At 43.0% G+C, this 15,900-nt stretch overlaps 1 protein-coding gene across 9 annotated transcripts in view; it reads right to left on the bottom strand.

Moving 5' to 3' along the window:
- Positions 1-2,087: 2,087 nt before the first annotated feature.
- The window catches only part of POFUT2 (protein O-fucosyltransferase 2), a 36,850-nt gene continuing 23,037 nt past the window's right edge, over positions 2,088-15,900 (bottom strand). For 5 of the 9 annotated variants that reach the window (XM_084820550.1, XM_084820551.1, XM_084820557.1 and 2 more), the window contains exons 6-9: positions 11,333-11,458; positions 8,524-8,704; positions 7,502-7,625; positions 2,088-4,101 (exon numbers count right to left, since the gene is read on the bottom strand). In XM_084820550.1, the coding sequence (XP_084676676.1) occupies positions 3,948-4,101; positions 7,502-7,625; positions 8,524-8,704; positions 11,333-11,458 (585 nt within the window). In that variant the 3' untranslated portion in view covers positions 2,088-3,947. The remainder of the gene's footprint in view (positions 4,102-7,501; positions 7,626-8,523; positions 8,705-11,332; positions 11,459-15,900) is intronic. The other 4 variants (XM_084820585.1, XM_084820596.1, XM_084820612.1 and 1 more) reach the window with 2 other exon arrangements.

Raw genomic sequence — 15,900 nt, 5'->3', positions numbered from 1 at the left:
TTCCCCTGGATTGAAAAGGGGAGGCAAGAGCAGCATCTGGATGAAGTCTTGGAAGAATAGCCCCCTTTGCCAAGTAGCAGGGGGGCTGGGCTCTGGGGCTAGCCTGCCAGAGCTTAATCATCGCTCAAAGTTGTTTTGAAACTCATATCTAATTAGGAGAAATAAGGGCTGACATGCTCCAATGTAATTTGTGGATTAAGAAAAAACAACAATATTTGAGGACCCACAAGATCTTTTGAAGAGAAGGATGGCTACATCAAGGAGGAAAGAAGGAGCAGGATCTCCACTCCCCCACCCATACCTCCCATGGCAAAGGCTCTGAGAAGTGAAAATACAGAGGAGTTATTGCTCTGATAAAAACTTTGTCCTTGCAATTTGCTGAACAGGCTAAGAGGTTGGATACAATTCAAAATTCCATCACTGCCCTGCAAGGGGCTGTGGACTTAATTAACACTTCTTGGCAAAAAAATTGAGGTGAAGGTTAACGAGCTGCAAGATAGGGTGGCAGCGAATGAGACTGCGTCACAAGTTTTTAACAATAATTTTTTTGCCAGAATCTCCCAACTTGAGGCTCTTATGTGCAGGGCAAATGTACATATTACTGATATTAAAGATCTACCTACTGATGTAAATTTGTCTACTTTTGTAGATAAGCTTCTGCATGAGATACTCCCTGTGTCATCTGATTATTTCCGTGTGCCAAATGCCAAAGGGACTGGTTATACGATTATAGTCCAATTTGCAAGAATTGCCACAAAAAATTATATCCTGCATCTGGCAAGAGGGGGCGGAAATCTTGTTTGGGGATCAAAACGAGATAAAGTCATGTTATTTCCGGATTACACCAAAGAAATTGCTGATAAAAGAAGGCAATTTACCAAGGTGAAAAACCTGGCTAAACAAATGAACTTACAATATCATTTAAAATATCCTGCTAGATTTTGCATTGTTTGTTTCTGAAGGTCAGATGAAGAAATTTCTAAATCACGAAATGGCGGAGGCGTGGCTAATCGGGAAAACACACGAGACTTCTGTTCCAGCCCCATGAACTGGAATTTATAAACATGTTTTGTCAATTGGCTATGTTTACTCTGTAAGACCCAGGCTAGGCCAGAGATAATTGCTCATATATATTCGTCTTCTCTCTCTCGTTTTTTCTTTTTCTTTAAATCCTTTCTCTTTAAATGGATATGATATACTGTACTTAAATTTCCTGTTTGAGGGTGTATAGAAATGTGCACACTCATTTATATATCTAGTTCAAAATATATTAGTGATTGTGGTAAGGCTGATTTTAAGCTTCATTATACAACAATGATCATCCCAGAGTGCAGGACATGGAATAATGGGATCAAGTTACAGGAAGCCAGATTCCGGCTGAACGTCAGGAAAAACTTCCTGAGTGTCAGAGCAATACGACAATGGAACCAATTACCTGGGGAGGTGGTGGGCTCTCCCACACTGGAGGCCTTCAAGACGAGGCTGGACAGCCATTTGTCAGGGATGCTCTGACTTGGATTCCTGCATTGAGCAGGGGGTTGGACTCGATGGCCTTGTAGGCCCTTTCCAACCCTACTATTCTATGATTCTATGAACAATATAAAATTTATTAGTGACTTGTTACTATCCTTTCTAATTTCCTTCCCTTTTAATTATTATTACTATCATTATTATGAGACTGGTTAGTAATATTTCAGGCTGGTTAAATTGTTAAGCTCTACTATTGTATGTTAACTGTATGTTAACTGAAGGGCAATGTATGGTTACTGGAAATGAATCGCAGGCCTGCTTCCTTGCTTTAAGGCTGATTATATGATACTGAAATGTAAGGTTGATCATCTATGCTGTACTGAATTGTAATATTGCCAGTGTTAGAGGTATAACTTTTAAGTAGAATGGGATCTGAACTTTGTGTGTAATGGAGTTTAAACCTTTTAATCCTTTTAAGTAATTTTTTAAATATTGTTTTCATTTTCTTTCTTGCTTTCTTCTTCCTTCTCCTTCTGTTTTCTGTTTTCATTTTCTCCCCTCTTTTTCGTTACTGCTGTGTCCTCATAAGAATACTGTGTTGTTGGGAAACTGTAGATACTGATTAGGTTGTTGGTACTGTTTATTTCATTTATAAAGATAAAAGTAGAATAAAAAGTATATATATAAAAAAAGAATAGAACAGCTGTGCTGGATCAGACCAAAGGCCTACATAGTACAACGCTCTGTTCCCAGAGTAGCCAACAAGATGCATCTAGGAAACCCACAAGCAGTACATGCAATCTCCTGGGATATCCCTTCCCACAATGTCTGGCTCTGTGGAAGGACCCCCTCAGAGTCAGGCATCTGGTTCTGGATGGCTCTCTGAAGAGCTGCACTGTCCACTCTCTCAGAGCAAAACAGAAGGTGGGCAGCTACTCCGGAGAGCCCTGTCAGCAGCTCTCTCTGTGGCATTTGCCACAGCAGGAGAGTGGGCCTGGCAGGGCCCTCTGGAGCATCCGCCAGCATCACCAAATGGGCAACTGCTCCCGAGAGGCTTGTTGGTCCCCCTCTCTGGCTGAGCACCCACTGGAGGCGACAGCAGCGGGCCTGCCAGACGGGGGCAGAGGGAGGGGAATGGCGCAATTTGCCACTTCTCCAATTGAGCTGCCTGAAGAGGGGGTTCATTCTGCTCAATGGGACAACTGACCCTGCCTTCTCCCACAGAAGAGCATGAAGCCATGGGCCTTTCTCTGGCCTGAAAGATAATGCTTGCAGGACTCAACCAGGTAACTCCCACCCAAACAAAGGAGACATAAACTGCGATCATCCAAAGGTGGCAAGATTCTATTGCAAGAAGAAGACTTGAGGAAAAAGTGTATTTTCTGAGCGGTAGGCACAATGCGGCCACTACAAAAGACAAACTATGAACACTCCTATAGCAAAATGCAAACCACAGTGAAGAAAGACTGAGAAGGTTGAAATGATGAATAAATAAGGTAGATAAAGCCAAACTGGTTTGTGTTTTTCTCTAGCCTAGAACAAAAAGTTCCCTGAAGCTTCTGCTGTTGTGGCATGAGAACTAAGCAGAAAGGTGGGAGTCACACCCCTTGAAGAGACAATGGGGGCAGGCCTTCTGCCAAAATTCTACCCTAGCCATAGAAGTTTCCTGAATGGTACTGTGCACAGGCACAGTACCATTTGCGGAAGTGCACAGAGACCACAAAGAACATTTTTAATTGTGATGTACCTCTGTCTATGAATATATGAGAGTAACACATTCAAATCCTGGAAAGCAAATTTGCTGGCTTCTCCTGTCTGCTACTGTTATCCTCTGATCTGAAGAGGGAAACAATATAAACTGATATTATGTTTCCAGAATAACATTTTCGATTTTTAAAAGGCAGATTTTTAAATGTTTAAAAAATTTTATGGGATCCGCCCTGGGTACTTGTAAGAGTCTGAACTTGGAGGCATATGAGTACCCTATGCAGAGCTGCACCTCCCGCTCTGCATTTAAGCTAGACGGGCATTTTTGTCACATGGCTGCAGCCCCAGTCTCCTCCCCTCTCCACCTCCTGGAACAGTCCCTTTTCCCCATCCCCGCACTCCGTTTTCCAAGCACGGAGAGGTAGATGGTGCGGATTCTCTCCACATTCGTTATGAGGGGCAGGGGGCAGGGAGTGCAGTTTCCTAGCTCTGAGGTTGGACCCAGGAAACCAAACAATCTCGTGTCTCCCAGACTCTGTCTAGGGGGCACAGGATTGCTCTCTTAGTGTCTTATCAGAAGATCTGTCAGTAACAACAATACAGAGTTAACTGTGTCTGGCTGAGGGGAAAAGCTACTACCATTCATTAATTTGTGCTTAACACCAGAAATGAAAAACCAGATGACATTCAAAATCAGTTTCTTTTCACAAAAATGATTGTTTCATTGCTTTGGTGAGCCCAAAGTCTGCAGTTTTATGGACGAGTATATTTTAGTATACAATTTTCCAGTGAGTTGGCTGTTCACAGGATTTCTCTTCATCTCCACAAAATCTGTTGTAAGTTGTTTTAGGGTCAAAACCCAGAATCTCCCTTTCCTCATGAATACGGAAGGAAAACGTTGATACTGAGGTGCCTATAAAATATCTGCAAAGGAATACAAATAAACATTAGGTGGAGAAGGAAACAGATTCTAAGGCATATTTATGGTATGGAAACCTGTAGCTTAGTATAAATTTTGATACCAACTATCTACGTGCTCAAAGATGATCGTGAAGGCATGAAGTTTCATGAAACTTCATGCAAGTTTCCCACTTCACACCAATTATAAATTCCCCTCTTGTAATGTTCTTATTTGTCCTAATTTGCTAATTAGGGAAGAGCTGATTATATAACCCATTTATGGTAAGATGGTTTGTCTTGAAGTAGTTCTGCTGAGCCAAACCCTAAGTTATAGGTAGGGTCACAGGGTCAAGTTCATAGTCTGGGGGTGCTCATACATCCAGCTCTGTCATTCGAGGCCCAAGTGGCCTCAGTGGCGTGAAGTGCCTTTTATCCGCTTTGGCTGATACATCCGACTCTATCTGGGCAGAGATACTCTGACTACAGTAATCCATGCACTGATAACCTCCCACCAAGACTACTGAAATGCATTATACGTGGGGCTGCCTCTGAATGCCATCTGGAAGCTTCAGGTACTGCAGGACAGACCTGCAAGGCTGCTCACTGGGACTGGCCATTTCAAGCGAAAGAGCTTTGCCTATTGGGCGGTATAGAAATGTCATAACTAAATAATTATTTAAAGACGTATTACTCCAGTGCTGCATCAGCAGAGCTGACAATCAGGTTCTGGGGCTGATTCAGTGCCGGTGCTGACCTCTAAAGCCCTGAACGGCTTAAGGCCCATGTGATTGCTAAGATCCTCTTCAGAGGCTCTTCTCTGGGCGCCACCACACACAATGATGCAGTGGGTGGCTCTCGGGGAAAGCGCCTTCTCTGAAGCAGCCCCGCCATCTGTGCAAAGCCCTTCCCAGGGAAATCCACATCTTCACCATATATGTTTAGATGCCAGACTCAGACCTTCCCCTTCCAGAAGGCATTTAACTCCTAACCTGTTTCTCTGATGGTTGACTTTACTGTTGGCTCTTTAATGTTGTGATATGTATTACGTTGATATTTCTATTACTGTATTTACGGGTTTTGTTCTTATTTTATTGTTGTTTTTGTTTTTTGATGATTGTAAGCCATCCCAATGGCATTTGCCAATTGGGTGATATACACATTTAATTAAACATAAATAAACAAATAGCTCAGAAGGAAAGCACCTGCTCTGCATGCAGATGTATTTTCAGCTTCAACCTCTAGCACTTCTGTCTGTGAAGTTTTTCTGTTCTGTTCTGTTTGTCCATGCAAACTAACAAGCCAGCCAAAGGGGAGCTGGGGCAGAAGCCACCATGGATTTATTCATGAAAAAGAAGCCTGAAACCTTCCCAAGCAGGCTTATCCATCCTATGCCAAGGTCCACATCACTTTGATGTAGAGATTAACCCTCTTCCACATTAAAAACCTACTGTATTAGTTAGTTCTAGTTTAACATAACAAATAAACATTATTGTTTGTTGAAAAGAAACACAGTTCCAACATGAAAACTATTTGGATCAACAGTACACCACCGTGTAAGCAGTGAATTCCAAACTGCAGTGTTACTGGGGCTGAATTGATGCCTTTTAATTGTGATAACTACAAATTTTATAACTTAAACGTTACTGTTACAATTATGGTAATAACAACTTCAAAACATAACAATCCAAGCAGCCATAAATGTCTGCCATATTCAAACAATACAGCAGTTAATTTCAAAGATGTTTTTTTTCTCCTCTTGCCCACTTACAGAATCTAACAATTTGCAAAATAAGCTTTGGCTTAATGGCAGTTAACAATTTTCAGGGTGATTCAGCTCAGTTTTCAGGAAGTTTGCAAGTGGAGGAGCCCTTAGATGCAACAATCTAGCTAACTGATGCAACTAACACAGGAGATCAAAATATACAACCTTGCAATTTAAAATGAAGTTGAATCTTCACATTATGAAAGGGCTAGATAGTTATGTAAAGAATATAATGGTAAACTTGGAAGCAGGTAACCACTTTCCCCTTCAGGTATAAATGACCCCCAATGCCCTTCCTGTTAATATTTTCTGTATGTACAAAAATGGCATATTAAACACATTAGACATTCCACAAAGTTTTGGGGGGTCAATAAGCCCAGGTGTACATTTTCATTTTCCCATTCATTCCAGCGTGGGTCAATTATACACCAACAGTTGTCTCCTAAGTTTTGTTTAATAATCATAATCATTATAATAAAACAACAGCAATAGTTATTGTACAATTTCTGGGGTACCTTGCAATCCAGTGGGCAGAAAATATGCAGAAAACAGTGAGAAATGTTTTTGCTTTTAATGTTGTTGTTATTATTAAATTGCCTTTATATCCTGCCTTTTTTCCTCCAAGGAACCCATGGCGGCGTACATAATCCTCCTCTTCTCCATTTTATCCTCACAACAACAACCCTGTGAGGTGGGTTGGGCTGAGAGGCAGTGACTGACTCAAAGTCACCCAGGGAGCTTCCGTGGCTGAGTGGGGACTAGAGCCTGGATCTCCCAGTCCAACACTCTCACCACTATACCACAGTGGCTCTCCTCGTTCTGCCTCGAAGAATAACTGCCCCTCTTTAGGTACTTATGTACATTATCCATCTTTCCCAGTTCCTCACTACTTAGGACAGAGTTACCCTCAACTGTAATTTAATCTTTTACTCTTTTGACTGCATCTTGCTTTCATGTGTACTTTGCATAGTAATATCTTGCATTACTTGGCCATTTGGCTTTCTTCCTGTATCAGATGAGCTCATTCAGCTCATACCATCCCAGAAAGTCACACCCATTTGCCAAGCTGGGAGTGGTAGTAGGATACGTGGAGATGCACTCACACTGAGCATTGGTCATGGGTTTGCAGCTGGGACCACTTGGCCCAAGTCAAAAGTTGTAGTCAGTTTCTCTCTCTGCTTGGATTCTAGGAAAGGATTAATCTTAAAATTTTAATTAAATTAGTGGCATTAAATTAGAAAACAACGAGTGCAGAAGAAAGCTCCATGCTTATTGCTGCATTTATTTTCAAAGAGAAACTAGAGTCAAAAAATGAAGCCTGTCAGACTCCCGATAAAGTAGACTGGGAGAAAGGAGGACCCCAGATTGGACGGATCTGAGAACCCCTTCTCCCTTGCATAATCTGAGAGAGGCCGCTCAGTATGAAGATGTGTTATGGAGGTGTGAAGGGCACCCTGCAATGTAGCAGCCTGGTGTGAATTCTTTAGCAAGTCTGTGAGTGAAAAATTGTTTCCACTCATGAAGAGCTGTCTCTACATCTCTACATCAATTGCTGCCAATTATAAACCCATTCCTCTTTATTTGTGATCATTATGGGGATAAGTGTACATGTATGCCTGGAGGCTGCTCCAATGGAAATTTAACAAAAAGCAATGTAGTTACCTGGCATGTGCACATATCCATTGGTCAATAATTGCTATACCTCCATCTTTGTAGAGTTCCACTTCCTCCCAAGTAGGTTCAAACCTCACCATCTCTGGAAGCAGTCTCTTCAACTCTTCCGTCTCTGAAAAGGTACACTAAATCACTGGCTTTCAACTGGTAGGTCACACCCCACCATAACATGGGTCATACTAGAAGCAGAACCACTATTTTAGTTTTTAGGCTTTTTTAAAAAAAAAAAAGAAGAAAAAAGGAGAGAATAGGGTAAAAAGAGATAGAGAGAAAGCAATGGAGAAACAGAGAGAGAGAGTGCGCGAGCGAGAAATAAGCACATACAGTAAAAAAAGAAGTAGTTAAAAATGAGTCCAATGTTGCAGGCTGGGCTGCTACTGAAGACTACTGCAATAGATCATTGCCCCATAAAAGCATTTAATTGATTAACTGGTTTGCTTACAAAGCAGGGAAAACTATGATTAGTCTGGAACATTTTGTTTCAATGCAAGATGATAAAGCAAAATGTTCTAGAAAGAACACAAGTCAAGATGGAATCTGTCGAAGGAGTTAGGACTATAGAGGCAACTGATGAAGTATCAAGTGATAAACTCATAGAGTTCAAAAGGTGTCCTCAAGCCTTGCCAGCTTCAAAGTACACCAAGGCCATCATGAAATGTAGGCCTAGTTCATCATGAGATGCCTAGCACTAGGTCACAGCCATATGCTGGAGGCATATAACATGCATTCTGCACAACCATCTCTTGCACTGTCCTCTTTAAACTTGTGGGAATGGGGGCAGTCACTGTCCAGTGAAAGTCAACTTCAACACCTCACTAGGCATGGCAGCCTCTCCCTCATGCTCCTCTCTGCTTGGAGCAGAGCCTAGGCCCTTCAAACATGTCTCACAAAATCCACCATTAATTTGACCTTTAACCAAGATTCTTGCTATTCAGAAACTTATCCATACGATACGCAATGGTCACTCCCAGTTTAGAACAAAATTAAGTTAGTTTGAAAAAACCACATACCCTCCGCAATGGCATCAGTGGCTACAAAAACTCTATCGAGTGCATGTAACTTCAAGAGAATGTGGATTTTCTTCGCAGCTCCTTGGATGCTGGGCACATCGTTCCTGTGACCCCAGATGAAGTCTTTGCGTCTGAGGTGAACGCCAAGGTATGGGCCACCTATGGCTGTGCCCAACTTCACCTAGCACAGAAGAACCAGTACATGCTGAAACTAAAATAAAATGGCATCGATTCAGTGGGAAATATCTCTGCACATGAACACATGTTCTCTAGTGCTGCTAAAGGATAGTACTATTTGGGAAATTTGCATTTGAGAAGACGCTGCAATATTTACCGTAAATTGTCAATTTTCATATTCAATTGGCCGTTCTCATGAATAGCAATTAGGTATCATTAAGACAACTTTGTTTACACATATACAAAATATATTTTAATGCAGAACTGCTGTATACAAGGTATCTTCCTACACGGATATCAATTCTGTATTAGAACATCAGGGCTGACAATACTGGGCTTGATGGACAAGTATAAGGCAGCTTCCTGTGTAAAGCACGTAACGCTGCCACTGAGCTATATTTTACCCAAGTGTGCGTAGATGGCATGCCCTGCTATTTATATGTGGTTTTCATACATATCTGTGTAGAAAAATTGTCTCATGTCAAGCAGGCCTAAATCTGTCTCCTTTAACAGAAACATGAGAATTTTACATTCTCCACCAGTGGAAGAAGGTATTCTGAGGTTACTACTCTCTCACTCCAAAGGCAAAGCCCTAGATTTTGCTAGAGCTTCATCCCCACAGTGCTCAGTTCCAGTAGTGACTGCTCTGGGGCTTTCGCAGAGCTCCTGCTCTGCCATTGTTTTATGGTGGGCCTGGCATTTTTCTTTCCTCTGTTCCTCCAGATTACCTAGATAAAATGGGAAGGAAGACATCTCGGACAGACTGAACATGCCAGTGACATATTCCATCATCCTCAGGGGAAGCAGGACACGCTCCGCCACCAGCAGCAGCACAACCCAATCAATAATGCCCACGGAGTGTTGGAGGATGTGATGAGCACTGAAGGACAAGGGCTCCAGCCCTGGATTGAGGCTTGCATCTCATTAGCCTATGAGGTCCAGTATTTGCCTGTTAGTTCAGGGGTCACTGCCCATTCCACGAGAGGTTCAGCCTTTACCATGCTTTAGTATGAAGAAGTATGCAAGGTGGCTACCTGAATCAGTGCTGCTTCTGCGTCTTTCACGAGATATTACAAGTTGTGGACACCTTCATATCCTCCAACGCCACACCTTTGGGGAGAAAGTATTCCAGCAAGCCTTCTCTCCTCAGATCAGCAGAGAGTCCAACCAGCAAGCTCACGCACCCAGGGTGTCAATACAGCTGCTGAACTTCTCATCTAGGATACCTACTATCACTGATGGAGAAATGAACTTCGGACTTGCTCTTAATATTTCTTGTTATGGATGAACGGAGGGTATCTTGCCTCCTTACAGTGCGTGGTTGGTATCCAGGGGTGGCCCTCAATTAGCTGCCAGCAAGTGGCACCCTAGGTGAACCATGCAGTCGGCGTCCCCAACCCCAAACCCCAAGGACAGATCTAGGCTGAGGTTTTTGGTAAACTGGGAAACATTTCTCCATTTTCCATTTAATGAAGAGGCATCCCCCATCCCCACCCCGCCCTGCATCTTCAGAAGCAGAAATATTATCATTTAGAATAAAATGTGCCCCAAATTATGTTTGTTTCTTTTACAAAGTACTGTATCAACACAGAGGGTCCTAGGAAAACAACAAAGGAGACAAGCACAGGCCTGGAAGGAGGGTCCCGGCTGCATCCTTGGGGCGACATGGCCAACAAGGCGCCGCAAGCCCCTAGGCTCTGCCCTCGGAGGGCAAAGGGGGGCCTGCTCTCAGGGGGGCCTCTCCCTCCCTCCCTCCCTCCCCCCAGCTGGGAGCGGTGGAGCAGGAGGAGATCCTGAGTCACCCGAGGGAGGACGGGGTCCCAAGGGCAGGTGGGTGGGAAGCTCAACTTAGCCCCACCATCACGCGTCGGCCCCTCGCTTACCTCCACAGCCTGTCATATTCCCTCCGTACGCTCATGGTAACTGAAATAACGACATCTTCGTTATTTTATGTGTGGGTTTTTAAAAAATCTTTTCCCTCGTATTTGGCACCCCATTTAACTTTGTGCCCAAAGCAACCACCTAGTTTGCCTCTATGAATGGGCTGCCCCTGTTGGTATCTTGCTGCTCTTGATACAGGTTGGGGTGCTTAGTGTTTGGTCCCAGGAATTTCAGTGTAAAACAATTTGAGTCCTGAGGTTGACCCGCTGTCTTATCCTCTCCTTCCTTTCTTGTTGGGATCTCTTGACTTTCTAAAACAATTCCCTTGAAGTTTATTGGAGAGCTTGCTTGCTTGCTTGCTTTCTTTCTTTCTTTCTTTCTTTCTTTCTTTCTTTCTTTCTTTCTTTCTTTCTTTCATCTCTACTCGAATATTTCATCCTGGGACTGGGCTGGGCCCCTCTCACAGGAAGGGAAGAAGCTCTGGCAAAATTTGAAAGACCTCTCCTTTGCAGCACGTGGGAGTAACCTACTGAGGATACTCTCCATCCACTGGTAAGAAGATGCATTCATGGTAAACTCAATGTTCCTTTCTATATCACATCTTATAACACTTTAAACCAGTCACATGAACTCCATTCCATTACATGAGCCCCACAGTGATCCAGAATTACACTGGCCATGTAGTACCAACAGAAGGATAATCAAACAGAAAGGAGTAGAGGCGTGGTGCGCAATTAGGTTGATATTTTACCTTCATCTTTGTCCAGTCCTCAGCATACTGTGTCCTGTCCTTCTCATCGGTAGAGTTTAAATATTTGGCTCTAAACATGTCCCCCACCACACGAAGGTGTTTGGCAAACACCATACTTCTGCGAGTCTGTCACCGAAAGAAGCAGTACTGAGAGAGTAGCTTATTCCCAAGTTCAGTATCATTACAAAAATAAGTCACCTGGAATATACAGAGTAGCAGCAATGGCAACACTAAAGAAATGTCATAAAAATATTCCTTTAAGAGAAATTATGACTCAGTTGAGAATGACAAGCTGAGAAATCAACCAGCCTTTATACAGAAAGAACGATGGCCTTTACTAGGCAAAAATATTTTGAGACAGGAAATAAGCCTGACAAATTGTTAGCCTCAGTAATGGTAAAGAACAACAAAGGACAGTAATTCCCTGTTAGGTTGCAGGACAGTACAATGACAACCAGAAATGCACACATCTAAGAACAACTTAAAGAATGAGGATGTGGTAAGAGAATGTTTGCACAATTACCAAGACGATGGATCTTTAAATCCTCCCATATGCACAGATGGAATGACAGGGAAAATTAGAAGATTAAAAAAGGGGGAATGCTGCAAGTCTAGATGGAGGGTCAGTTTTATACAACATATGAAGGTATCTTTGCCCTAATAATACTCAAGTGCATATTGTTTTTTGAGAACTTGAGGGAAAGCCAAGGTAGTAATTCTCTATAAGGAAGGTAGAGATGCATTGGAAATAGAACCCTGCAGACATCTTTCATTATTAGATTGTGATTACAAAATCTTAGGAGATATCTTTAGGACCGCCAAGCTCTTTGGACATGTGCCCATTTGGACACCACCATAAAATTTTACCTTCCATAAAATGGGAGGGTATCCAGTCATAGAATGGCTGCCATGACGGCATGACGAGAAAGTAAAAGTTGGATATTGGTTTCTAACAGAATGCATATAATGTTCTATATATTTTAAATTGTTTTATTGTGTGTTGTTTGGTTTTAATTTTTGTGAACCGCCCAGAGAGCTTCGGCTATTGGGCGGTATAGAAATGAAATAAATAAATACATAAATAAGAATAAATAAATAAAGATCACAGTTCTGGCACTTGATCATGGCACAAAAACATAGATCCTAGGCACAGATCCTTATGTATCTTCATGACTTTTACATAGAATGCCAACAAAACCAACATGAGATCACAGAATACATCTTTGGACACAATGGGTACCTATAATTTGATGGTGGTTTGGGTGGGAGGGATCCTTGTAAAAATCATGAGAATCCATAAGGTCCCGTGCCTCTAATCCATGGCTTTTGTTCCATTGCAGTGCTAGATCTGTGTTCTTTAGGGTACATTCTAGAGTTTGTAGGCAACCTTTTTTGGGCCTGTGGGCACATTTGGAAATTTGAGCAACTGTTGTGGGCATAACTTCAAAACAGTTGCCATGGGAGGAATGGCTAGTCATAAAGGACAAGTAACTTGCCCAAACACACACACATACACCCCCCCCCATGTGTCCCCATCCATCTATCCATCCATTCACATACACCGGTATCTATCATGCATAAATGCATACATACATATGCATACACACATTGCTTCCTTCTCCTTCTCCTCACTGACATGGATTTGTCAAAAACAAGTCCTGCCAGACAAATCTGATCTCATTTTTTGATCAAGTAACCTCCCTTGCCCCTTCATGGATCACTGCCTTGTTGTGGCGAAGGGGCTTGCGTAACTCAGTGAAGCCATAAGCTATGCCGTGCAGGGCCACCCAAGACGGACAGGTCATGGCAGAGAGTTCTGACAAAATGTGGTCCACTGGAGAAGGAAATGGCAACCCACTCCAGTATTCTTGCCAAGAAAACCCCATGGAATGTATCACAAGGCTAAAAGATATGACGCCGGAAGATGAGCCCCTCAGGTCGGAAGGTGTCCAATATGCTACTGGGGAAGAGCAGAGGGTATTTCCAAGTAGCGCCAGAAAGAGTGAAGCGGTTGGGCCAAACCCGAAAGGACACTCAGCTGTGGATGTGTCTGGTGGTGAAAAGAAAATCCGATGCTGTAAAGAACAATATTGTTTAGGAACCTGGAATGTCAGATCAATGAATCAAGGTAAGCTGGAGGTGGTCAAACATGAGATGGCAAGATTGAACATCGACATCTTGGGAATCAGCGAACTAAAATGGACAGGCATGGGCGAATTTAATTCAGGTGACCATCATATCTACTATTGTGGGCAAGAATCCCATAGAAGAAATGGAGTAGCACTCATAGTCAACAAAAGGGTGGGAAAAGCAGTCCTGGGGTACAATCTTAAAAATGATAGAATGATCTCAGTACGAATCCAAGGCAAACCATTCAACATCACAGTAATTCAAGTCTATGCCCCAACCACTGAGGCCGAAGAAGCTGAGGTTGATCGGTTCTATGAAGACCTACAACACCTTCTAGAACTAACACCAAAAAAAGATGTCCTCTTCATCATAGGGGATTGGAATGCTAAAGTAGGAAGTCAAGAAATCACCGGGATAACAGGCAGGCATGGCCTTGGTGTACAAAATGAAGCAGGACAAAAGCTAATAGAGTTTTGCCAAGAGAACATGCTGATCATAGCAAACACTCTTTTCCAACAGCACAAGAGGCGACTCTACACATGGACATCACCAGATGGTCAATATCGAAATCAGATTGATTATGTCCTTTGCAGCCAAAGATGGAGAAGCTCCATACAGTCAGTAAAAACAAGACCTGGAGCTGACTGTGGCTCAGATCATGAGCTGCTTCTTGCAAAATTTCGGCTTAAATTGAAGAACGTCGGGAAAACCACTAAACCGTTCAGGTATGACCTAAATCATATCCTTCATGAATATACAGTGGAGGTGAGGAATAGATTTCAGGGATTAGACCTGATAGACAGAGTGCCTGAGGAACTATGGACGGAGGTCCGTAACATTGTTCAGGAGGCAGCAACGAAATCCGTCCCAAAGAAAAAGAAATGCAAGAAAGCCAAGTGGCTGTCTGAGGAGGCTTTACAAGTAGCTCACGAAAGAAGGGAAGCGAAAAGCAAGGGAGAAAGGGGAAGATATAGCCAACTGAATGCAGAGTTCCAGAGAATAGCAAGGAGAGACAAGAAGGCCTTCTTAAATGAACAATGCAAAGAAATCGAGGAAAACAACAGAATGGGAAAGACTAGAGATCTCTTCAAGAAAATTGGAGATCTCAAGGGAACGTTTTGTGCAAAGACGGGCATGATAAAGGACAAAGAAGGCAGGGACCTAACAGAAGCAGATGAGATTAAGAAGAGGTGGCAAGAATACACAGAAGAACTATACAGGAAAAATCTGAATGTCCCTGATAGCCATGAGAGTGCGGTCACTGAACTTGAGCCGGACATCCTAGAGAGTGAAGTCAAGTGGGCCTTAGGAAGCATTAGTAGCAACAAAGCTAGCGGAGATGACAGTATTCCAGCCGAGCTATTTAAAATCCTAAAAGATGATGCTGTTAAAGTGCTGCATTCAATATGCCAACAAATCTGGAACACTCAACAGTGGCCACAAGACTGGAAAAGGTCAGTTTACATTCCAATTCCAAAGAAGGGCAACGCCAAAGAGTGTTCAAACTACTGCACAATTGCGCTCATTTCACATGCCAGCAAGGTGATGCTCAAAATCCTACAAGCTAGGCTTCAGCAGTATGCGAACTGAGAACTACCGGAAGTACAAGCTGGGTTTAGAAGAGGCAGAGGAACTAGAGATCAAATCGCCAACATTCGCTGCATCATGGAGAAAGCAAGAGAATTCCAGAAAAACGTCTATTTCTGCTTCATTGACTATGCTAAAGCCTTTGATTGTGTGGATCACAACAAACTGTGGCAAATTCTTAAAGTGATGGGAGTACCAGACCACCTTACCTGTCTCCTGAGAAACCTGTACGAGGGTCAAGAAGCAACAGTAAGAACCACACATGGAACATCCGATTGGTTCAAAATTGGGAAAGGAGTACAACAAGGCTGCATATTGTCACCCTGCTTATTTAACTTATATGCAGGCTGTGAGAGCTGGACTATAAGGAAGGCTGAGCGCCGAAGAATTGATGCTTTCGAACTGTGGTGCTGGAGAAGACTCTTACGAGTCCCCTGGACTGCAAGGAGGTCAAATCAGTCCATCCTAAAGGAAATCAACCCTGAGTGCTCATTGGAAGGACAGATAATGAAGCTGAAGCTCCAATATTTTGGCCACCTAATGCGAAGAGAAAACTCCCTGGAAAAGACCCTGATGCTGGGAAAGACTGAAGGCAAAAGGAGAAGGGGACGTCAGAGGATGAGATGGCTAGATAGCATCACGGATGCAATGAATATGAACTTGAGCACGCTCCAGGAGAGAGCGCAGGACAGGAAGGCCTGGCGTGCTATGGTCCATGGGGTCACGAAGAGTTGGACACGACTGAACGACTGAACAACAAAAACCTCCCTTGTAGACCGTGGGAATGCTGTAGACATCATATACCTCGACTTCAGCAAAGCTTTCGACAAAGTGCCCCATGATATCCTGAT

This window comes from Heloderma suspectum, chromosome 1 (genome assembly GCF_057233095.1).
Source record: "Heloderma suspectum isolate Gila_16-S chromosome 1, 16-S_ref, whole genome shotgun sequence".
Taxonomy (NCBI): Eukaryota; Metazoa; Chordata; class Lepidosauria; order Squamata; family Helodermatidae; genus Heloderma; species Heloderma suspectum.
The sequence above is the reverse complement of the archived record's forward strand: the minus strand, read 5'-3'. Positions and strand labels throughout refer to the sequence as shown.